This window comes from Triticum dicoccoides, chromosome 1A (genome assembly GCF_002162155.2).
Source record: "Triticum dicoccoides isolate Atlit2015 ecotype Zavitan chromosome 1A, WEW_v2.0, whole genome shotgun sequence".
Lineage (NCBI taxonomy): Eukaryota > Viridiplantae > Streptophyta > Magnoliopsida > Poales > Poaceae > Triticum > Triticum dicoccoides.
The window spans coordinates 357,872,761-357,898,793 of NC_041380.1; the positions used below are offsets into that span (position 1 = coordinate 357,872,761).

Genomic DNA, 26,033 nt, shown 5'->3' on the forward strand with positions numbered 1-26,033 from the left:
TAAAAAGGAATCATTCATGAGGTGTCGGCGCATGCACGCATGACTCACAAAGGTGGGGAGAGAGAAGATCTTGACCAGATCATACGATAAACGGACTAAGTACAAGTATAAAAAAATGAAGTAAATCCATCGCTCGGTTCATTTGTATTATGTGCTGGATAGATACAGAGAAGAAGAAAAAAAGAGTGGTTGCAAGCGAGGAAAGCGACGGACGGTGTGCTCTCAGCTATTTGATTTCTGTTTTGGTTTTGCTATCCAGCTATTTGTTTTCTCTTCACCAGTTCAAGCCGCTGGATTTTAGTAGTAACCAGTTTTTTTAGTAGTAGAACCAGTTGTCCGACCAAGACATGTGAACTGCTATTTTTTTCTACTTATTATTAGACAAAGATTCGTAAAGAAAGGCACGAGGGTCTTATTTTATAGTGACTTGGTGAGCTGGACTATGGAAGAGGGGTTAGGTATACAAGTGCGTAAGCCATTATTCTTGTGTTTAAAAATTTATCATAACTAAACTATAGAAGTTGTTGAATCTGTGGAGGGACCACTGTACGTGTGTATGCCGCCAATGGGCCGCCATCAGGGGACCAGCGGGCCGTACAAATATGCTGCCATTGCACCGTGGAAGCCGGTAGCCTGTAACATAAGCTCCAGCTTTGGAGAGCAACCGCAGCCAGGATTATATCACTAACACTTACTTCCTTCCAGTATTATACTAGTAGCAACTGACAAAGAAATTTGTGTGGTAATAACAGTTAATCTATCTACAAGATGTACTTCCGATTTATTCCATCAGTTATGTCTATGGATTCATTCAAGACATATGTTTTACTCACGAGCACCCGTCAAGGCTTCATCTGAATCCTCCGCATGAGACTTCCATCAGAGCTTGGGAACAATTCTTCTTCCATGGGAAGACCTAGTTGGTAGGTTCAAATCTTCCCACTGTGGATCGTCGACCTTGGAGAAATATTTTGCAACTACCCCATCATGCACTTGATCCAGAGTTGGCGGCATCCACTGCAATCAACAGATGTACCAACACAATACAATACAATTCAATTCAGAGGGTACTCCATAGAAAGAAAATGTCTAATGCATTTTCTGAAGTCCATTATACATATGAAGTGATATGACCTTTGGGTTTCGATCTTTATCTACAAGTATCGCCCTGCATCCCTGCGATAGCAATCAGATTTTAGATATATTGATTGCGAATAAACAGGACCACTGCTGAAGATGTTGACATTACCTCAAAGAAATCTCTGCTGAAGTCACCGCGCATCACATGGCAAACCATTCTATATTCTCGGCGCAAGCACTCACCAACAGTTTGCAGTCTCCCTTCTCTTATCTGAAACAATAGTCAAAGGGATAAAGTAAGAACCATCATGCAAAGGGACATGCATGGCACATCTAAATTTGACGTCCGCATGACAAGACATAAAGCTTGCTTCATGCATTGATGAAAACCAAAAAAGTTCTTCCTAACACGTGAATTCTTATGTGAACTAAGACTTTTGGTGCTGGTGTTTTGTGCAAACCCAATTACTTCTTATGTTAACCAAGACTTTTGGTGCTGGTGTTTTGTGCAAACCCAATTACTTCTCTGTGTGCCAAAGCTGCTCATTTTAATATGTAATGATGCTGATAGCTGGTGCTTTGACAGTTGACACCCTGATTCTGCTCGTGACAAGGTTGGAACTTCCACCATGTACAGGTCCAAGACAAACCTTATGCCCAGAGATATCAGATTATCTAACTGAAACAGGCTAGAAGATGATTGTCGCCGACTCACAGTGAGCTCTTTGATTCAACTTCTACCAAGTCACATTAATATTTAACATCGTGAGCTTGAGAAAGTTCATGTGGATGGAAATATCCAAAACAGTCCATCCAGATATGACCTGAGAAACTGGCACCAGCTGATGGTTGCTGTCAATCAGTTGGCAGGAGTTTTATCAGGAAAGAATGCAAGCGAAGACAAGGAAGTGGAGTTGGGGTAGCTGCGAGAGGAGATGAGAAGAGGGATAAGACTGGACCCACTTAGGGCTTGTTCGGTTTGATGGGAATTGAGGAGGATTAAATCCCTGCAAGTCAAAATCCACCGCCACGCTGTCTAATCCTCTCCAATCCACTTGGCAAGAGGATTAATCGAACAAGGCCTCAAGGGTAAGCTAGAGTTTCACACAAGGCATCATAACTACAAGAACAAATTTTGGTGGCAAGTGTAGTTCAAAAGAAGTGACACATCTACAAAAGCAGATTTGTGTGCGCAACCCATACTGCATGCAGCACTTCCAAGTTTTTTTAAGGAAAATGTAAAAAAAATCTTGGATGAAGGCCATGCTTATGCTGTATCTCGTTCACCTGCAAAACTTTCAAAAGAATATGCCCATTTATGTCTCATGAACCTGCAAAACTTCACAATAATATGACCCTTTGTGTCTCATGTACAAAAAAAAACAAGAGTGACTAGTATCGAATACTATTCACTTATATCTTGTACGTATTTGTTTTGTAGTGGGTATAAATAGTAATCTTTTAAAAAAAAATTGGAAGTGCATGCATTGGATGAAAAAATCCGAGTGCATAAGACAGCGCATAACCAACATTACTGTTTTTTTAAAAAAATTGGAAGTGCGACATGCATGGGTTTCCAGTGCAACCCACTGTGCTTTCGAATTATCTGCCATCTAGTTGCTATATACACACAGTTGTGCAGAGAACTAAATACTACACATGTGTGATTCCACACCAACAACTCCCAAGGTTTTTGAAACTCGCTCATAATTGGTCAACAAGACTAGTTATGGGGTTGATATATTGCGCATTGTTTGAGACTCAAGGGTCCAACAGTCTAGGTCCCCAGCCTCCTACCTACCACAACTACCTCGATAGTCCTAACAATAATAGACATATTCAGTATACGAAACCATAAAAAGGGTCAATGGGTCAAACCAAACATTAAGTCATTAACTACTAACCAATAACATAGCACGCCAAAACGATTAGACAACTCACAACATTACAAGTATAATGTTCTGGAAGTGTTTGACAGATACCGATGCGAGAGAGATTTTCAGACTAGTAGGAGAAGCCTTCCGCAATGACTGGATTGCAGCAGTAACCAATTTATCGGCCACACTTGGAGCTTCTTGTTCCTGACATGATAGATACCAAATTTAGCAGGTCAAAACACATAGGCCCATAGAAAGTCACAACTAACTCCATCAAAACTCACAAGAGCGGATATGATTTCTTCGACTGTTCTTTTGGAGAAGCATCTGTTGATGATTTCCATCCTTGGAGCACAAAAGAAAAAAGGGAAGTAACACAGAGGAATCAGGACATAATTGATCGAAACATCAATGGATCATGCAGCTCATAGTAAAAACAGCTATCTGAGAAACCAGAAGCATTTCTTAAAGTAGATAGATGGCCTTAATTACGTGCAAACATGGACTTCAGCCACTATCTAACATGGGCCTTAGGACCAAATTAGAACACGATGACAACAGCAAGTTTAAATGATCGATCCAGGTTATTCATGCTTTGCCGTCTTTACATCAATTGGATCAGAATGTTAATAAATATCATGGGCAGGCAAGCTAACAGATTACGTATAGCTAGTAAAGCTCGAAGTAATTTTGTGTGAGAATTTTCATGACATGTTAGCATCAAAGATGTCAAGGTCTCAAGGATATCTCATGCATGTAAGGGACAGCGCAGGAGTAGAACTTATCTTTTTTTCATGAATAGTATAAACTACACATACACATCAATGTAAACTCCACATGCATTAAAGGGATAATGTCAACACAATCGCCTTCTTACCTATTCATAGCACTACTTCCTTTCACAGATGGCTGTTGTGAAAATTGATCAATAATTCCACATATAGCAAATGGATCAGAAGTATCCACCTTTTTAAGTGATTCTTCAAGCAGTGGCATCCTCTGAAAAAATATACTAGGAATTATAGAGCAATGCTGACACACACATAACGTACTAGATGTAGGTCAACTGACAAGAACTTGCAGATGTTAGATCAACAAGATTAGCAAAGCATGCACGTTGCATTGCTCAAGTTTCCAAGGACGTAAGTAACGATCACATTGATATGCACTGAGGATCAAACTTAAATCATCAGCAAACCTACGTTCAAAGGGACAAAATGAGTTGCCAGGCCACATGCAAGCATTTCTGCACCATCCAATCTTGCACCAGTAAGGCCAACATACTCTCCTGAAGAAAGACGTCACTAACGATTTAGTCAAAACAATCTCCCAAGATAGTTCTGCAATCAATTATCTGACAATTGATCCCTACCATGAAATTAAATAGACATTCAGAACTTTGGCTACATATATTTCCACAACCATGCACATGAAGATTTAAATTTATTTTTTTACAAGATAAACTGATTAATTTTTCAAAACTTCCATGATGAAGTGATAATGCTCCCATTGCCACCTGAAGCATGTGTTTTTTCATAATTCGACAAGGTAATTCATAAGGAACGCCATTGATCACAATCAAATAAGCACATGATTCACATCAAAATTGTTAAGGGAGAGTCCAAGGATACACAACTGTCCATGGATGTGAATAATATCCAAAATCTCTCGACAGAGTTAGCTCAAGGGCAACCTACCGAAATTACTAAGCAAGGTAAAGATAAATCAATACAACAGTACATAAACATATAGTGAGTGCAGAGCAAACTGGCATTGTTATGTGTGAAATTCATTTGAATAACGAAGGTGGGAGAAAAAAAAGGTCACCATAGAACCCAGGTAGTCTAGAAAGAAAATAAGAAGCCCCTATATCTGGAAAGAGTCCCAGTGCTGTTTCTGGCATTGCAAAAACCTGCATAGAAATTCAAAATAGATGAACACGAAATTTTGCTACATGCAAGCATGCTGGCTATCTATAAAAGGGCATCAATCTACCACATACCCCAACTAAGTATAACTGTATAAGAATTACTAGCATAGACAGAGCCCACATAAATGTGTTATTGGTTGGCTGAGAAAAAGTACACATTATGGGAAGCATTTGGTCATGAATTAATTATTTTGATTAAGTACTTACTTTGGGCCAACATGGAGTATAACCTCTATAACTAAATTTCTGACATCATCATGGTGCAATACCAGCATTAGTAAACAAGTATAGCATATGAGTGTGAATGCATAAAGTACTTCATAATTTTTTTAAGGAGTGACTTAAATAAGATAACATGCCATCATTGCACAGTTAAAAACTGGATACCGTGTGTGACAACCCCAAACAAGCAGATCTTAAGTTACCTCATGATAAATAAACATTCTGTGTACTCCAACTACAACCCCAATTAAATTATATAGCTATATAAGCAACGCAGGAAGCAAAAGGCCATTTGAGTATGCTTCATAGAATATACCGTGTTCCCTGTGGCAACCCGAAACCTTCCATGTATAGAAACACCAGCACCTCCACCCATGACAATTCCAGTAAGTAGAGAAACCTACAATTGAATGATGTAGCATTTAGTAGTGCGCAACAGCGACAAAACAATTATATGGAGAATGAATTTCAAAGGATGCAGCTCACCTGTGGTTTGCTATAAGTTGCAATGATATAGTTTAACAAAAATTCAGTATGGAAAAAATCAGCACCATATTTCCAGGTATCTGATTTCAGAGAACATACAATTAAGTTAATAAAATGCCTTCAGTAATGATAAATATAAAGGCTAAATGCTAATGTCTGAAGTCGAGTTGGACAAATAAAGATGACAGAAGTCAAAGGAAAACATGCTGAAGCAATCAGCTTTAGGTAATCATTGACGCCTTAAGTAATTAGTACCATTATTTATAGATTGGGCGACTTCAGCAACATCACCTCCAGCACAAAATGCTCTTCCTTTCCCCTGAAAAAAATGAGGGTTGAATCCCATGACACATGGGTTACAGGGTAAGTTAAAGTAGGAAGGAACATACAGAGACAACTATACCAATCTAAAAGAACTAACATAATGATAGCATGAAATGAAAAACAAAATGAGGTCAAACAACAATAGCAAGAGAAAAATAAAGAACGCCCAGAATATTAAATGTGAAATTGTTACAACAAGCCAATAATTCATACACTTGAATTCAGCAAGGAGTACGAATGGTAAAAACGAGTGCAATGCTCAGCAACAAATATCACGGAACACCATAATTGTGTTTTCCCTAAAATCAAGCAATTAAAAACAGCAAGGAGTAATAAGCTCCAAACCAGACTAAGTACAGAAAACATTACTTACTGCACGGTTTCGGGAAAATTGATTGGGTAACTGATGTCCACTGTTACTGCTTTGTTGCTCAGTAATTTCTATTTCTAGTTACGTGTTAATATACAGCATCCAAATATTCGAAGGGTAACCCAGATTACAGGACCAGAAAACAAGACACACACAGGCATGCAGTGCTATCAATTGACATACATAGGCTATACTTAAGAAGTCGGTCAAATATTAAACGACAAAAAGCATGCAGTGCTATTTAATATTTATTACCTTGACAATCAACAGTTTAACTGTGTTTTCTTCCTCATAAGAAGTGAAACATTTCAGAAGTTCTGTAACCTGGAAGATGAAACCAAAAGATCTCCCCTCAGCCATACTGAAAGCAGTTGTGGCTACTATTGCCGTATGATCCAGTACTAGTAGAACTCTTCTTGAATCTCTCTTGCAGACATACCATTGCAGAGGAGAGAGCATTTAACTGCTTTGGCCTATTCAAAACCAATGTCCGTGTAGAGCCATTTGCTTCCACCAGTACCTGGAAAAGGAGGGCAAAGAAAAGGCTCGTTATTTTCTGGAGAATTGAATCGGAGGAACTTACAGATGAAATTTATCCGAAAGAAGGGAATACATCTGACAATAGGATTAATTATTATAAGGAACAACACAGCATAGTTTGGCCGCAAAAACATTTGAAACCTATATTGAGAATTCTAGAACCATACACCCTGAAGGATGATACAAAAACAGAGCCAAACCCACTCATGGTTGCTATAAAATAGTTTGGTGATAATGAAATAAGGTGCAGTCTTCACTCTCAATTCTGAGTTTCTGACCAATCATTCACTAGACAAGAAAAACAACATCTCTTGACTTTTTTACTTAAATACAGACCAGGAACACCAAAATAGTCAAAACTAAAAAGTAGCGCTATTATTAAATTCGGGCATTTTATTATAGTCTCCGCACAATCTGTAATCAATCTATCTAACGAGCCATTTCTCTGGTCATCTCTACACACTAGACATTACTCAAGCGAAAGGGGAAAACCCAATCCGATAGGAATCCGCCAGACTGCAGCTACAACAAACGAGCATGGCTAGCCTAATCTAACATTTGAACTGAAGCTAAGTTACCCGACCGGGCACAGACGAGTAAAGCGAGATGACCTGCATGCAATGGAATGGAGTGGCAGCAGTAAGAGCAAGTACATCAGTTTCCCTTAAATTTCTCCCCGTATATTTTGTAACCGGGACTCCCCTAAAATTTGTTAAACTCCAGAAGCTCCCCTAAAACATCTCCCATATATTCCATTCATCTATATTTTAATAATATCCTATCCTATAAGGCTATAACTACCATTTTAAACCTTTATAATTCGAACAGCTGGTTTTCCCATACGGCCATACCACATGTATCATTTTCTACATAATTCAAGCAATTATTTTGTTAATACAGCCGGGCATCCATACAACATATAATTCATAATTTCAAATGATTTAGAGACATAGCAGCAGCAGCACATTAATGAAAATAGCAGCATCAAGCATCTCTCTCTGTATATGCTAATAATATGCATTAGCAGCAGCAGCCCATCAATATATATAGCAGCAACGGACTACAAAAATTTATCTTCTACTCCCTCTGATTTCTCAGCCGCATATACATAGCAGCAGCATCACCTAAGTCTCTCTCAGAGGCTAATTGGTTTGATGCCAAGATTTGGCATTGCCAATACTTGGCAAGCTAACAATTGGCAATATCAAAAATTGGCAACTTCTTGTGAGGTTGGCGAATAAAATTGCTAACCAACCAAGCACTAGCCAATATTTGGCATTTGCCAAATGTTGGCAATGCCAATTTTTTGCATCAAACCATCATGCTCTCAATTTCTCTCCTCTAATCTCTCTGATTCATCCCCATAGCAGCAGGTAGTCCAGCTACCCCTTCCCCACCTCACTCTTCTTCACCCAGCCGCTCAATGCCCCATCACCGTGGCCACAGCCCACCGCCCAGCACAGTGCCCGCCGGGCCAAACGGGTCTTCTTCCTTTGTCCCGGCGAGCCGCAACTGCTCGACCCCGTTTCTACTTCCTTTATCCCGCACGGCCTCATGTCGCTGCCCGCTCCCACCCCGTGCCTAGCCCCGGCGGCCGCGCCTCCCCCGCCTCCCAGCGCCAGGGCTCCTCGCTGCCTCCCCATCCGCCTTTCTTCGGCCCTCACCGCACCACCCCGTGGATCCACCGACTGGCGGTGCCATCTGCGTATGTGCGTGTGTCTCCCCCAGGTCAAGCTTACTCTGTTTTGCTCGATCTGAGACAGGAAGGCGGGGTCGCGGTGGCGGGAGCGAGCTTCCGGAGGCAGCCGTTGGCATCGTATGGGCATGTGCGACTGAACGGATTGGGGACTGGGCGGCGAGAGGAGTAGTGGGAAGGAGGAGGAGGCGACGGACCTGATCGGAATCGCCGGTCGCCGGCGAGGCCATGTCGTCAGCTGGTGGAGCGAAGCACCTGGAGCAGTGGAGCCTTTCGAGTTGGACTCGATGAGGAGACCCGAAGCCAAGCCGCGGCCAGGGGAAGGAGGGATGCACACCATCACACTACGGTTGGGTTGCCAGTTCCGTAACGGAAGAAGACTACTTCCACTGACTGGTGGGCCAGCCATCCATACCAACAAGGCAACGGCGAAGTACAGATGTTACGGAACTGGTGGGCCACACAATCGATACTGACTGGCCATACGACTGGCCGCGGCGGCCAGGGGAAGGAGAAGTGCACACCATGGCACTATCTTAGCAAAACAATGTCCGCGACTACTTCCGGAGTAAGACTCTTTATGTGTACATGCTATGAGTGTTACTACATACTTCCTTCGCCCGGTGAAAAATGTACATCTAGAAATTTTAGGACAAATTATAAAGTTGAGTAAAAAATGCATTGGAAAGGTGCAAGCCATCATCTCTCTCATCTTTAATTACCCACCCTCCGATGAGCTAAGTGCATGTAGAAATTAAGAAGACCATGTGTAGATTGCTATTGGTCTTGATTACCGTGTAATGAGAGAGAAGTATTTTTTTTCTACTTTAAAGTGCATTGGGAAGATAGAAGTACACTCTTTTATGAACAAATTTTAAAGCTAGATGTACACTCTTCACCGGATGAAGGGAGTAGATGGTTAGAATTCGCAAGGGCAAGCAGGTGTCGAGGCACACACCTACCAAGACATGTCTGGCCGCTCGATTGCCTCGAGATCCACAAAGTAGTTGGAACCCGCATGAGGGCACTGTATGTTTTCAATATCAATCATTGAAACTTAGGGTTTTTCAACCAAAATTTATGATTTTATAGATAAAATTTTAACATGATTTTTTGTCGGTTGTTGCTATGAAGCCTAGTAAGGCAATGTTGTTCATGGAAGGATATTTTTCCTGCTATGGAAGTTTAGCGAATGACATATCCTTTGTATGCCTCAATGCCCGGTCTTGCTTGGTCCGGACCGAAGATGTGCAACACTGCCTTTTTACTTGCATACGTGCTAGTGATATTTGAATTGAGCTAGGTTTGAAGAAAGTTATCTGGAAATTCATGGTTGAGGACTGCTCTGGCTTAATTACCATGGATATCTTGGCTAGATTGAATTTTATCATAGGTGGTCTATAAACAACAAAATTAGCGGATACGGTGGCATAATACATTCGGTGGTAGTGTCGCCAACATGTGAAGGGAGAGATGCTCCAGAGACCCAAGAAAGTGAAGAAAAAAACTTACCTCATCAGCAAATTGAGAAGAAAAGGTCATTTCAACTTTATGAGCAAAAGGGACATTGGAAGCAGCTGGAGCATGAACTCCTGAATATGAAATCTTCTCGGTAAAAGGGATATTAAAGGCATGAGCTCCTGAACATGAAAGCTTCCCACATGACTTCTAGACCCCAAAAAAGGTACATTCAATCAACAGTAAATAATAAAAGAGAAATAAACAACTTATAAAAGAGAAATAAAAAATCAAGCACAAAAGATATATAAAACTAACTGGTGTTGAAAGTGCGTTATATCGACTAGAGGGGGGGTGAATAGGCGATTTTTATGAAAGTCTTCAGAACATGGGAGTTTTGAAGACAAACGATAAAATTAAACCTATTACCATGCAGCGGAAGGTAGGCTACACTAGGCAAACCATAGTCAAGTATTCAATGAAGTGAAAGCACAAAGACTAAGAGCAGCTAGGTAGTAAGGATCAGGTAGGAAGATATTGTGAAGCCAAACAGAACACGCAGTCACTCAGTGAAGACAAATGATAGAGCAAACATACAATGACTTCACAAGGAGTAACAGTAAGTAAAGTGAAGTGAAGATGAAACCAGTGACTCGTTGAAGACAATGATTTGTTGGACCAGTTCCAGTTGCTGTGACAACTGTACGTCTGGTTGGAGCGGCTAGGTATTTAAACCTTAGGACACACAGTCCCGGACATCCAGTCCTGAACACGCAGCTCAGGACACCCAGTCCTCACCGTATTCTCCTTGAGCTAAGGTCACATAGACCTCGCCCAATCACTCTGGTAAGTCTTCAAGGTAGACTCCCAAACCTTCACAGACTTCGTTCACCGGCAATCCACAATGTCTCTTGGATGCTCAGAACATGACGCCTAACCGGCTGGAGGATGCACAGTCCTCAAGTGTAATAAGTCTTCAGATCACACAGACAAGAAGACTTAAGTGGTGCCCAATTCTCTCTGGCTCTGGATGGTTAGGGCTTTATCCTCGCAAGGAATCCTCTCTCAAAGGCTTCGAGGTGGGTTGCTCTCAAACGACAAAAGCCGTACTCTCAATCTGAGCAGCCAACCGTTTATGGTTGTAGGAGGTGGGCTATTTATAGCCACTTGGCAACCCGACCTGATTTGTCCGAAATGACCCTGGGTCACTAAGGAACTGACACGTGTTCCAACGGTCAGATTTCAAACTCACACGGCAACTTTACTTGGGCTACAAGCAAAGCTGACTTGTCCGACTCTGGACAAGATTCGCTCTCATTGTCTTCACTCGAAGACATAGGTTTTTGGTTTAGGCAATGACTGGTTCTCTTAGACCCCACTTAACAGTACGGTGGTTCCTATGACTCAACACAAAAGAAAAAGAACTACGAAAGATCTAAGTCTTCGAGCTCCATAGGCTTCATATCGTGTCTTCTCTTGTCATAGTCTTCAATGTGAATATCTTCATATACCACCTTTGACTTCAATGTCTTCATACATTTTTAGGGGTCATCTCTGGTAGTAAAACCGAATCATGAGGGACTTCTACCTGTGTTATCCTACAATTCTCACAAACACATTAGTCCCTCAACTAGGTTTGTCATCAATACTCCAAAACCAACTAGGGGTGGCACTAGATGCACTTACAATCTCCCCCTTTTTGGTGATTGATGACAAACTAGTTGAAGTTTTCAACGGGGAATATAATCTGTGAAACTGTAAAGAATAAGGAATTGTCTTCATAAGTTGCAAAGGCTCCCCCTGAAGATGTGCATATAAGTTAATTTGCTTTTGGAATGCAAATGCACATGGCAGGTGGTACTTGTGGAGATCCACTTCAACTTATGATGACAATCCACTATGCATGTGAAAGTATATGAAGATAATGCCATGCATAATGGAAAATGGACGTCTGCAGAATGAGCTAAGTGCGGAATTTATCGTCGCACATGCGGAATTTATCTTCGCAAAACAAGGTGGCAAATAAGTAGCAGACGACCATCTAGTTTAAGTGTTACAACTCATAAGAGCCAAATGTAGCAAAAAAACGAGAGTTGTAAGCACGAAGCAAAATATAAGGCACCCGCCCATATGAACCCGCTTGAAGACTATCAATATCATATGCTTCTCCCCGTTTTGTCAGTAATGACCAAAAAGGTTTGAAGACATAGAGCCTCTACTCGTTCCCATGAGGAGTAGGTGAAGTAGCAGGGTTGTTGGTGTTGTTTGGCGGTGCAGAAGAGCTTGGAGGTGCTGAAGCAGGTGGCGGTGAAGTAGCATCGTCTTCTTCCTCAATAATTCTGGCAGTGACTGTGGCAGCAGAGGAAGAGAACTCAGAGTCTTCAAGGGATGGAGTTCCTAGCAGCACAGCCCTTCGAGGAGGTGTGGAGTCAAACTTGAATCTCTCAGTGAAGCCATCCTCTTGAAGATCAGCTTCAGACAGCATCATCGTTAGCCCTTTCCATGTGCGGCAACAGGTTTCATGGGCAACGAAAGCATTCTTGGTGGCAAGATTTCGAGTGCGATTAACATCCACCAAGAGACTTTTCATCTGACGCTTCAGCCAGTCATGATGCTTATCTTGTTTCTGATGTAGGGCCACAAGAAGCTCTCGGTCGTTGAGAACACGAGTGCGCTTCTTGGGTCTTGAAGCAGTGGCACTGTCAGTGGCTTCAGTTGAAGCAGGGTGTGGTGCACGTGTAGTGCCAGCCAAAGGATACACCCGAGAAACCACTTCAACGCCTTCAACGTTCTATGTAAAACTCTGATGTTCTGCATTCTGAAGACTTAGAGGTTGCTTAGCAGGTTCAGAATATATGGCTTCAGTAGACATGTCCACGTCAGGCAAGAAGATCCGATGGTTGCGGGCTGAGGGCTGATAAGAGATGGCGGAGTGTAGCTTGATCATCTGCATGATCCAAGGGGCGTAGAACTTCAAACCAAACAGATCAGTGCCTGATGCAGCAAGTTGGCGTATGAAAAAGTCCTGTGCATTGAAGCATTTGCCATGAAGTATATAGAAGACCAAAGTCTTCATTGCACCGTGAAGCTTGGTATTTGGAGAGTGCCCTTTGATAGGCCAGAGAGTTCGCCTGATGATGTGATAGATGGTTCTGGGTAGGTACTCAAGGTCTTCAACAAAGAACTCTGTGGGATACGCAGCATCTTGAGGCAATGGCTTCATCATGCTGAGAATTTGACTCATATTAGGTTCTGGTCGTTGAAAGATGCTCTCAGTAGCTTCAGCGTGCAGCTGACAGCCTTGCTCGAAGAGATCGCCAGGAGTGGGCAGGCCAGTGAGCTCAATGATGTCAAATGCATTGGCTTCATGATGAACGTTGCCAGTCATCCACTCCAGGACCCAAGTCTTCGGATCTCTGCTATACCCTTTGATGTGAAGTGTGGCATAGAATTGTAGCAGCAGCTCTTCATTCCAATGCTCTTCATCAGTAACAAACTGCAGCAGACCCACTTGCCTGAAGCAATCCAACGCTTCTTCTAGACAGGGCAGACCAGCTATAGCTTCAACGTCAAGGCGCTTGTGTGGAAAGATGCGACCTTGGTTGTAAAGAATGCAAGAGTAATAGCTTCGCTGAGGATAGCTCCAGAACCGATCAGATGATATCCTTTCCCTTGAGTAGGGGTTCCTGGAGCTATCGAAGAACGTGTTTTCTGCCCTGAAGCCATTGATGTTGAAGGAGCCAGGTGCTGATGCAGGACCTGGAAACCTTGGCAGTCTTGGGATTGGCTTCTGGACCTGAGGCCTGTGCTCAACATGATAGTTGAATTGGGGATCGGCAGCAGACTCAAAAACAGAAGTGGCTGGTTCAGTGGCTTCGCTGTCTTCTGAAGCTTTTGCTGGGGAGGGCTCCACATTAGCTTCGTTGTTGGTTGTGGCAGCCTCAAGATTTTCATCCTCCACTTGACTAGCTGGAGGGTCGGTCACAGGCACGTTCTCCTGGAAAACTGCTTCTTGGTGGAGCAGGGGAGTGGGATCTTGTGGTACTACTTCTTCTGCGGCTGATGCAGCCGGAATGTCTTCAGCAGAGACTTGAGGCCTTGGACCTTTGCGAAGCCTGCGGAACGCAGACGACGCATGTGGAGTTGGAGTGGGCTGGGCCTCATAGTCTTCTTCCTCTTGTGGGCGATCCGCCCATGAAGCATCCTGTGCAATTGGCGTCAGTGGACGACCAATGCTGATGAGTTCGCTGTTTTCTAACTGAGGGAGGACTGCATCATCTTCTACATTGTCATGATGACCAATGTTTTCAGCAGCGATGGGATCAACTGCTGGAATGTCTTCAGCTTCAGGAGCCTCTGTGGAAGCAGGCTCATGAACTGTCAGTTGACGTTCTGCGTCAGGATGAACCATAGAAATGGGTTCAACTATCAAGGGCTCTGTGGGAGCAGCCCGAGCTTTCTTGGTCTTTCTCTTTTTCTTGGTGGGGCAGTAGGAGAGGCTTCAGAGTGTTTCCTCTTCCTGGCTTCAGCCTCAGCAGTTCTTGTCTTCTTGAGCTCTGAAGCTGTTGACCGGCTCTTTGGCTTCGAGCCAGTCATTCTTGTTGGGAAGACAATCGGAACTGCTTCTTGCCTTGGTGCATCAGATTCAGCCGTAGCAGGCTTCTTCTTCTTCTTTGCGGCCATCCTGGGGTTGATGCCAGGACGCCCAAGTGCCTTGCGCTTCTCAGCCTTATTATAGGCTTGCACACATCTGTCAGCCAGAGTCTTCATGCGCTCACGTGAACCCTGAGCTTCTGCATGCTTCTTCACAAAGGCTTCCTTGAGCTCGTGCATCATTGTCTTGAAGTTCTTCACTTCTTGCACGCTGAGCTTGGCCATATGCTTCTTGAACTGAGCCTTTTCATAGTCAATCTTCTGCTTCAGCTCAACAATGCGCTGGGCAATAGCAAGTTCTGAAGCAATGGCGCCTTGGAAAGCGACACTGAGGCCAATAGGTAGCTGCAGATCTTCAAAGCTGATGTTTGGCATGTCAAACCATTCGTCAATGAAGTTGTGGATGATGGTGACATCAAAGAGAGGCAGATCATTGAAGATTTCTGCTTCTTCTTTGCTCTTGATGAGTTGCTCAAGAGCGTCATCTGCAAGATCTTCATCACTTGACAGATCAATGTCGTCATTGCACAGGATGGCAGTAGCTGTTAGCTCTTTGCCAGTGTTAGATAGAGGCATCTTGGCCTTCTGGGGCTTGGAGACGCGTGATAAATCTTCAGACTGCACACTGTCTTCAGGAGGTGCAGTTGCCAATGGCTTCGCCTTTGAGATTTTTGGCGAAGGGGCCGGCTTTGAAGCTTTTGGCTTCTTCAACTACTTTGGCTTCGGCACTGCAGGCGCGTCATCAGACTCAGTGTCAGCTGCAGGCTCATTCACTGCAGTCCCTTGAACCAAGATGTAGGTGATGAGGCCTTCAAGGTTGGCGAAAGGACCGATGACATTGGGTTCTGCATGTCGTGTGCCATCTGCCCTTGGTGCTGAGGGACCAGGGTTGAAGTCTAACCCAAATTTCTTCTTGTTTTGCTTCGCTGAGTTTTGGGCAAACTGGAAGTTGCGCTTGAACAGATTATAGTCACGACACCAGAGTAGTGACGACGGATGTGCATCATCAGGTTGTGGCCCACGGACCATGCATGGATAGAAGCTTTGGGCAATAGCTTCATCTCTGGACCTGGGTAGAAGGTTCTTGTATAAGATGTCTCCCCACGGTCTTTCGATGGCACTTTTCTCAGCATACTCTTGGGTTGTGAAGCGGTATTTGAACCATTGTTCTGCCCAATAGCGTCGAATCCATTGGATTCGGGTCTTGCGCTGACTATAATCCTCTTCAGGATCTGTCTTATACATTTCTGCGAGTTCATCAGGCAGATCTCTGGATGTTCCGACACGACGTTGTCTGCCCCCCTTCCTTGCTGCCTTCTCTGAAGCCATAAACTTTAACTTGAAAGGCTTCAAGACGTTCAAAGGCTTCAAAGACTTTCTCTTGCTGGACCAACAGGAACTGGCTTCGGGAGAATTTATGTGATGCTATAAGAATTCTGTAAATGAATGCAGACTATGAGAACCAAAGGATTCTCCCACGGACATGTACCTGTGACAGCATTAAGGTGCGAGGGAAGGGGAAGAGGTCATATGCATTCTCAGAAGATTTCGAAGATAAATCAGTTTAGAAGACATTGACCTCATCGTGCGAAGACATTCACTCATAGATAAGAAGTTGGTTTCAGATTTGTACGAATCCACAGATCAGTACAAGTGAGGAATCTAACTACTTTGTGAAGCACAAGTGAATATACTAGGCATGTTATGAGATGCAGTATGAGAGAGATCTAGCTTGTGTGAACAGAAACTGCTTGTGGTAGAAAGTGACAAATCAATAGGATCAATGGTGCTGTAAAAAGGGAGTTTTATTTACCACACTGAGAACTGCTAGACGGAGTGGGAGATGAGGCCGAGCAGTTCACTCTTCCGTGCCCTAACTTGGCGTCGGAGGACACCTACGGCGACGGCGGAGAGGACGATGTCCGCTGTCGACGTGAAGACGGCGTCGGAGAGGTTGCGGCAGCGAAGCGCTTCGTCTCCGGCGTCGTTGAGAGCTAGTGGTGGCGCTAGGGTTCGTGCGAGGGTGGAAGAAGAGATAATTACCGCTGTGAGTGTGTATTTATAGGCCCAGGGGCGGCACTGTGCTATTACACAGGCGCCCCTGGCGATTCGCATCTGAGGAACACGTGGCCAGTATGCAGAATTTTGGGGTTTGTTCCACGTCCCACGCACGCCTGGATTTTCAGGTGGTCGTTCCTACTTCTCCGGATTTCATGTGGAGGAATGAGCATTGAAAACGGACTTAATGGTTGTCTCTGTATCTTCTGCTGACAAGGACGCAGAGAAGACATTCAACAGTTTCAATAGAATGCATATGACTTGGAGAGATAGAGTTTGAGATAGAAAGCATAGAGAAGTTGGGGTCCGATCACATTCACTTAGTTCAAAAGATTCAACACGAAGACATAGCTATAAGCGAATGCTGTAGAGGACAGAACACTAGCATATATATATATATATATATATATATATATATATATATATATAATCAACATAGTGAAAATAATCATGAAAATATGTTGAGTTCGAAGCCAAACCAAATGTGAAGACATTTGAAAGGTAATGCCATGAGTGAAACACTTCAAAATAGAACGTTTGGTGGTGGCGTTACCCACCGTATAGGAAGTATTAGACCCAGACACGGCGCACAATTATCGTGGCGCTCCGAAGTCAAATTCCACGTTAATGTATTCACACTTGGAATGTATGTCTTCATTGATTGAAGATATACTTCACTTCGTGTGTTGCACATCTAAGTCATCAATATGCATAAGGGTTAGGATGTGTGCCTGATCACAGGACATTTGAGGATTCCAGGATATTTAGCTCACACCGTAACTTGCAAAACCTCTTCTCATCCAAGGGCTTGGTGAAGATATCTGCTAATTGCTCTTCAGTGTTGACGTGTATGATATCAATGTCTTCCTTCACAACATGATCTCTGAGAAAGTGATGACGAATTTCAATGTGCTTTGTCTTCGAGTGCTGAACTAGATTGTTAGCAATCTTGATGGCGCTTTTGTTGTCGCAGTAAAGTGGCACTTGCTTCAGATGAATGCCATAGTCCTTGAGTGTTTGCTTCATCCACAGAAGCTGAGCGCAGCAAGATCCAGCAGCAATGTATTCAGATTCAGCAGTGGAGAGAGATACACAGTTCTGCTTCTTTGAAGACCAACATACAAGTGATCATCCCAGAAAGTGACATGTGCCTGATGTAGACTTGCGATCAACTTTGTCACCAGCATAATCAGCATCCGAGAATCCAACCAGATCAAACTCTGAGCCCTTTGGATACCATAATCCTAGAGTTGGGGTGTGAGCCAAATATTGAAGAATTCGCTTCACAGCTAAGTGATGCGACTCCTTTGGTGCCGCATGAAATCGAGCACACATGCAAACACTAAGCATAATATCTGGCCTAGATGCGCATAGATAAAGTAAAGAACCAATCATGGAGCGGTATACCTTCTGATCGAACTCTTTACCATTGTCGTCAGGACCCAGATGATGTTTGGCTGGCATTGGTGTTGTGAAGCCTTTGCAGTCTTGCATACCGAACTTCTTCAGGCAATCTTTGAGATACTTCTCTTGAGATATGAATATGCCATTGCGTTGTTGTCGTATTTGAAGACCAAGGAAGAACTTCAGCTCCCCCATCATGGACATCTGATATTTCTCTTGCATCATATATCCAAACTCTTCACTGTACTTCTGATTGGTGCAGCCGAAGATAATGTCATCCACATATATTTGGCACACAAACAGTTCACCATCATATGTCTTCGTGAAAAGAGTGGGATCTAGGGAACCAGGTATGAAGCCTTTGCTCTTCAGGAAGTATTTGAGTGTGTCATACCAGCCCCTAGGGGCTTGTTTGAGGCCGTACAGTGCCTTGTTGAGCTTGTATACCATGTCAGGGTGTTTTGGATTTTCAAAGCCAGGCGATTGTGCAACATACACTTCTTCTTCAATCTTGCCATTGAGAAAGGCACTCTTCACATCCATTTGATATAGAAGTATGTTATGATGATTTGCATAGGCCAGCAGTATGCGTATGGCTTCAAGTCTAGCCACAGGAGCAAATGTTTCATCGAAGTCAATGCCTTCCACTTGAGTATATCCTTGAGCAACGAGACGAGCTTTGTTTCTGACAACTTGACCATGCTCATCTTGCTTGTTGCGGTATATCCATTTGGTGCCTATTATATTGTGCTTCCGTGGATCAGGACGCTTAACCAGTTCCCATACATTATTCAGCTCAAACTGTTGAAGCTCTTCTTGCATAGCTTGAATCCATTCAGGTTCCATGAAGGCTTCTTCAACTTTCTTGGGTTCTGATATTGAGACGAATGTGAAGTGCCCACAGAAATTTGCTAGCTGAGTTGCCCTTGAACGAGTGAGTGGACCAGGTGCATTGATGCTATCAATTATTCTTTCAATCTGCACTTCATTGGCAACACGAGGGTGTACAGGGCGAAGACTTTGCTCTTGCTGTTCATTGTCATTGTTGGAAGGAATGTCATCAGGCTGAGCATTGTCTTCATGTTGATCAGGTGCTGAAATGATAAGTTCTTCTTCAGGATGAGCTTCAGAAGGTATAATTTCTCCAGTTCCCATTAGCTTGATTGATTCACTGGATGGAACTTCATCTAGCACATTTGGCAGCTGCTCTCTTTGTGAACCGTTGGTCTCATCGAACCGCACATCCACTGTTTCAACCACTTTGTAATGAAAGAGATTGAAGACTCTGTAGGAGTGCGAATCCTTTCCATATCCAAGCATAAAACCCTCATGTGCTTTTGGTGCAAATTTTGAGGTGTGATATGGGTCTTTGATCCAGCACCTTGCGCCAAATACTCTGAAGTAACTGACATTTGGCTTCTTGCCAGTAAGGAGCTCATAAGATGTCTTGTTCAGTAGCTTGTGAAGATAAACACGATTGATTGTATGGCATGCAGTATCAATGGCTTCGGGCCAGAATTTTCTTGGGGTCTTGTATTCATCTAGCATCGTTCTGGCCATCTCAATTAGTGTTCTGTTCTTGCGTTCGACGACGCCATTCTGCTGTGGCGTGTACAGGGCTGAGAATTCATGTGTGATGCCCAAGGTATCAAGATATGTATCAAGGCCAGTGTTCTTGAATTCAGTGCCATTTTCACTTCTGATGTGCTTTATCTTGGCGCCAAAATTGTTCATAGCTCGATTGGCGAAGCGTCTGAAGACATCCTGCACTTCAGTCTTGTAAAGGATTATGTGCACCCAAGTATATCTAGAATAATCATCAACAATAACGAAGCCATAGAGGCAAGCAGTAGTAGTTAGAGTTGAGTAATGAGTGGGACCAAAAAGATCCATGTGAAGCAGTTCAAAGGGTTGAGTAGTAGTCATGATTGTCTTCGTGGGATGTTTGGCCCTCGTCATCTTCCCTGCTTCACAGGAACCGCATAAGTGGTCTTTCTTGAACTTGACGCCCTCGATGCCTATGACATGCTTTTTCTTCGCAAGGGTGTGGAGGTTCCTCATGCCAGCATGTCCAAGCCTCCGATGCCAGAGCCAGCATTCTGAAGCCTTTGCTAGAAGACATACTGCAAGCTGTGGCCCTGCTGAGAAATCTACCACGTACAAATCATCTTTTTGATACCCTTCAAACACTAGAGACTTGTCAGATTCCATTAGTACAAGGCAACGATATTTTCCAAACATTACGAGCATGTTCAAATCGTAAAGCATTGAGACAGACATTAAGTTGAAGCCAAGGGATTCAACAAGCATGACTTTATCCATGTGTTGATCCCTTGAGATTGCAACTCTACCTAGACCCAATACCTTACTTTTACCAGTGTTAGCAAATGTGATGTGGCTCTTGTCTGATGGACGTAAGGTTGAGTCCATAAGAAGACTTCTTTTGCCAGTCATGTGATTTGTACACCCACTGTCAATAATCCATTCTGAAGACGCTGGTGTCATACCCTACAGTGCAGTTAGGGGGATAGGCTTCACCAAGAGCATTGTGAAGCAAAAACATTTGATGAACTAGTGGGTTATGAAAGCTTAGATCCAGGTTAGGACTAATAGGGAGAGTAGCAAGCGATTCAGGTACGAAGTAGATAGTAAGACCATTTGGGCATTTGATCTTGCACCCTACAAGATGTTTAAGGTCCCCAGCAATAGCGTCAGACGATTTTGGTTTTCTGCTGGAGACCATTCCCTGCAAAAGAGAGTTAAGCCTTCTTAACCACCCACATCTTCAAGGGTGGCTTAGAAGCAATAAGTCTAAGTGCAGCATCTGAGAATTTTGGCTTTGAAGCCTTAGCAAACAGTCTTGCAGGCGGACAATAGTACTCATAAGAATAAGCAGAATAGTTCTTGGTCTTCACTCGACACGGCAACTTTACTTGGGCTACAAGCAAAGCTGACTTGTCCGACTCTGGACAAGATTCGCTCTCATTGTCTTCACTCAAAGACATAGGTTTTTGGTTTAGGCATCACTTCAGTCATTCTGACTGGTTCTCTTAGACCCCACTTAACAGTACGGTGGTTCCTATGACTCAACACAAAAGAAAAAGAACTACGAAAGATCTAAGTCTTCGAGCTCCATAGGCTTCATATCGTGTCTTCTCTTGTCATAGTCTTCAATGTGAATATCTTCATATACCACCTTTGACTTCAATGTCTTCATACATTTTTAGGGGTCATCTCTGGTAGTAAAACCGAATCATGAGGGACTTCTACCTGTGTTATCCTGCAATTCTCACAAACACATTAGTCCCTCAACTAGGTTTGTCGTCAATACTCCAAAACCAACTAGGGGTGGCACTAGATGCACTTACAGGTGTGTAGTGTGATTGGGTCAAACGCTTCAAGGGCATCTTCCCCTAAGAGCGACTATTATTCTTATCTTGTTCTGAGAAATACTTTGTTTTATTTCCTCTCCAAACAATAATTCTAGGCTTGATATCAGGAAGAGAATTGAGCCCAAAATGCACACGGTCAAGATAAGAAAACCTAAAAGAAAAAATCATGCACCCAAACAGAAAATAAAATAAAATTAGAAAAGTTAGTTAATAAAAATAAATAAAATCACAGCTAAATCGCTGTGCTAGTCGCCAAATGTGACTGATCTCTTTGAAGCAGCTTTTGTAGAGTCCTTGAACTTCTTAATATTGGTAAGGAGGCACTCATAGACATACCAAGATAAAGCATAGTCCATGACAAAACTACAATCTATGAAGATGTGGAGGTATTTGGGGTTGGGCGAAAGGCTAGAGTTTGGACACAAGAAAGTGGAGAAAGCAATAAACATGAAGCAGATGAAAATACCTTCATTAGACAATTCTTCTGAGGTGGATTTGAGTTTATTCGGAAAGAATGTGACCGGTGGGATGCTAGTGACATTGAAATGGGACACAATAAAATCATGGACAGAATCAGCAGCGGGCTCTGATGAAGCTATGTACCTAGGATAGGGGCATGGACCTGTCCTAAGTACCCTACCCAAGGACATCCCTAGAAGAAGTCACCTTTCAATCGACTTGGAGGTATCCCACTCGACAGATTCAAGACACTTGACCACGAAGTAATCACTCGACCAAATTCCAACCACTCGACTGCCAGGAGATCTAAAGTCACCCTGCACGCAAACGGTCAGTCATTAAGTAGCTTTTATGGTCATCCTAGCACTTTATTAGGGGCGTTACCAGTAACCCCCAGTCTTAATGTACTTTAAACCTTGCATTACTAAGGGCTGGAGGGGCCTGGCGAACTCTATATAAGCCACCCCCCTCCTCAGTATCAAGGGTTGGCACCCCTGTTATTCATACACACATAATTCAGTCGACCGCCTCCGGGCACCGAGACGTAGGGCTGTTACTTCCTCCGAGAAGGGTCTGAACTCGCAATCCTCGTGTGCTTACGACTCCTCCATAGCTAAGATCTAGCCTCTCCATACATACCCCCCTACATCACTGTCAGAGTTAGAACCACGACAGTTGGCGCCCACTGTGGGGCTAGGAGTCTTAGCGCCTAGTTTGAGAAGTTGCGATTTTTTCCGATCTCCTTGATCATGGTTTCGAGCGGAGGTTTGGTGGAGGGCCGCGAGATCCATCTCGGCGCGCTCACGTTCATCACCGATGACTCCGCTTGGCTTCAGGAGGCTCCACTCGACGTCGACGCGCTCCCCGTCCACGAGGCGACGCACTTTCGCGCATGCGTCCGTGGTGTCCTCCTATGGCAGCCGTCGACCCAGTATCGGTCGGCTCCCGTGGCATCTCCCCGCCCTGTTTCTCACCGGCGCAAGCGCTCCGGTTGGTCGAGGCTTCAGAGGTGGGTGAGGCATGCGATGGCCCGCCAGTCGGCCACCCCACAAGTCGCGGCAATCGAGCCCGACGAATCCCTCTACGGCCTGTTCGACTGGCTCCGCAGAGACCGCATCCGAATGCGACAGCAGTGACCCAGCTGTAGAGGTTCTAGTGATCGATGGGCCACACAGTCCTCCCGGTTTCCCCCGCGCTGACGGAGGCGCGGATGGGGGCGACCTGTTGCGTCCTCACGAGGAGTATCTCCCCGAGCCTCTCACGTTGTTGCAGCGGGAGGAACTTCGCCACTGGAACATGGATGCACTCCACACTCCTATCATTGGAGAAACCCCCGAGGCCCGAGCCTTGGAGGACGCGCGCTTGGCTAACTTGGCCGAGCGCACTCGACTGGAGAATCTCCAGCGAATACTCGATGGGCGAGCGCGTCAACGGGCTCCAGAATCCAGTCGACGTCAACTCTTTCCGCCCCCGCAGGTATATCATACTCCGATTCAGAATTTGGCGGCTGCGGCCCGTATAGCAGAGTCGATTCAGCCCTCCCAGTCAGAGGCTGGCAGAGGCTTGTTGCAAATCAGAGCGTTGCTCCGGGCAGCGGGAGACCAGAATTCCGCTGTTTCTCAGTCACGGAACAGGATACAGTCCAGTCGGCTCACAGCCCAAGATCGCCTCCGAGGCGTGAGGGACGTGGAGACCGGCGTGATCAGTACAGAAGGAATGAGCAGTATGATCACCGATTCGATCGTGATGATCAACGTCGAGTGCCAACCCCTCCCCCGAGGAGTGGATCATATGTGCCTCGACAGCAGGTGGACAGACGCCCTCATAGTGTTGGGCGGAGAATTCCAGTCGACCCCAGGGAACTAGGCTTTGATGCGACATCCATTCTCGTTCAAGGTTTGGTCGACAGGAATAGAGCTCACCGAGAAGGCCACGACAGAGATGCGCCTACCAGTAGCAGAGTACATGTTTCAGGGCCGGAGTGTTTCAGTCGAGCCATCAGAGCCGCTGTAATTCCTCCCAACTTCAGGTTGGCGACTGGAGTTAGTAAGTTCACCGGTGAGTACAAGCCCGATACTTGGCTCGAAGATTACCGAGTGGCTGTCCAGATTGGCAGTGGGAACGATGAGGTAGCCATGAAGCACCTGCCTCTCATGTTAGAAGGCTCGGCCAGAGCGTGGCTGAATCAGTTAGCACCCAGCAGCATTTACACTTGGGAGGATCTCTCCCGAGTGTTTGTCACCACATTTGAAGGAACATGCAAGCGACCTGCAGGCCTTACGAAATTGCGGTCTTGCATGCAGAAACCGAATGAAACTCTGAGGGATTACATCCAGAGGTGGATCACATTGCATCACACAGTTGAAAATGTACCAGATCATCAAGCAGTTTGTGCCTTTAAAGAAGGCGTTAAGTACAGAGAATTGAATCTGAAGTTCGGTCGAACCGGAGAGATGTCTCTGAATCGGATGATGGAGATTGCCACCAAATACGCTAATGGTGAAGATGAGGATCGACTCCGGAGTGGCAAGCATAAAGCAGTCGCCCAGGAAACCGGAGGAAATTCCAGTCGGAAACAGAAGCAGAAAGCCGAGCCAGCCGCTCCTGGGGAGGCCCTGGCCGTAACCCAGGGAAAATTTAAGGGAAAACCCAAAGGACCTTGGAACCCCAAGAAAGTTAAAGACCAAGATGGAAATGATGTTTTGGATCTACCGTGTCACATCAACACCAAGAAAGATGAAGAGGGTAAATTCATTTACCCAAAGCATACCACTCGATAGTGTCGGCTTCTGATCTAGCAGTTTCAGGGCAAGCAGTCCAAAGATAAGGAAAAGGAGTCGGACAAAGTTGAGGACAAGGAAGATAGTGACGACGGGTACTCCCAGGTCAATTCCACCCTGATGATTTTTGCTGATGTTGAGAGCAAAAGTCGACTGAAGGTTATTAACCGTGAGGTAAATATGGTTGCTCCGGCAACACCCAATTATCTGAAGTGGTCCCAGACTGCCATCACATTCGACCAGTCCGATCACCCTACGCACATTGCCACCCCTGGGAGGCAAGCTCTGGTGGTCGACCCAGTTGTCGAAGGCACTCGACTGACCAAAGTCCTGATGGATGGAGGCAGCGGTTTGAACATACTGTATGCAGAAACATTGAAAGGGATGGGCATTCCGATGTCTAGTCTCAGCACCAGTAACATGAGTTTCCATGGAGTCATTCCTGGGAAGAAAGCCGAGTCACTCGGCCGAATTGCTCTTGATGTGGTTTTCGGTGATTCCAAGAATTACCGCAAGGAAAAGTTGACATTCGAAGTTGTGGATTTCCAAAGTGCTTATCACGCTATTTTGGGCAGGCCAGCTTATGCACGCTTCATGGCTCGACCATGTTATGTGTATATCAAATTGAAGATGCCTGGTCCCGAAGGTGTGATCACTGTTACAGGCAATCGGAAGAAAGCAGAAGAGTGTTTTCAGAAAGGCTCAAAGATTGCTGACGCTCAGATGGTGGTGGTCGAGCTGCAAGAGTATCAGAAGACTGCAGATCCAAGTGAGTTGCTACGAGCTAAGAAGCCTACTTCAGAATCAGCTTTTCAGTCGTCTGGTGAAACGAAGGCAGTTCACATTCACCCGACCGATCCAAACGTTGCTCCGACTCACATCTCAACGACGGTCGACTCCAAATAGGAAGAAGCGCTCATCCAATTCCTCCGTGAGAACTGGGACATCTTCGCATGGAAGCCTCCTGACATGCCTGGAGTTCCCAGGGGGCTGGCTGAGCACCGTCTACGAGTCGACCCAAAATTTAAACCTGTGAAAGAACATCTTCGACGGTCCGCCATCCAGAAGAGGAAGGCCGTTGGCGAGGAGGTGGCTCGGCTCTTAGCAGCGGAGTTCATCCGAGAAATTTACCACTCCGAGTGGCTCGCCAATGTTGTCATGGTCCCCAAGAAGGACAAGTCACTTCGCATGTGCATTGATTTCAAGCATATCAATCGGGCCTGCCCGAAAGATCATTTTCCTCTCCCCCGCATCGACCAGATAGTCGACTCGACTGCGGGATGTGAGCATTTGTCTTCCTAGAC

The 26,033-nt window shown here is 44.6% G+C and overlaps 1 protein-coding gene across 1 annotated transcript; it reads right to left on the reverse strand.

Moving 5' to 3' along the window:
* Positions 1–619: 619 nt before the first annotated feature.
* LOC119272900 (3-hydroxyisobutyryl-CoA hydrolase 1-like) lies at positions 620–8,856 on the reverse strand. Its single transcript, XM_037554255.1, has 14 exons — positions 8,723–8,856; positions 6,729–6,809; positions 6,545–6,613; positions 5,851–5,914; positions 5,596–5,675; positions 5,426–5,509; positions 4,785–4,869; positions 4,160–4,245; positions 3,835–3,956; positions 3,242–3,302; positions 3,063–3,161; positions 1,250–1,351; positions 1,135–1,176; positions 620–1,017 (listed from the first exon to the last, which is right to left on the reverse strand). Exons 1-14 carry the CDS (start codon positions 8,753–8,755, stop codon positions 880–882), a joined length of 1,146 nt encoding a protein of 381 aa, XP_037410152.1. The 5' UTR covers positions 8,756–8,856; the 3' UTR covers positions 620–879.
* Between the last annotated feature and the right edge of the window lie 17,177 nt (positions 8,857–26,033).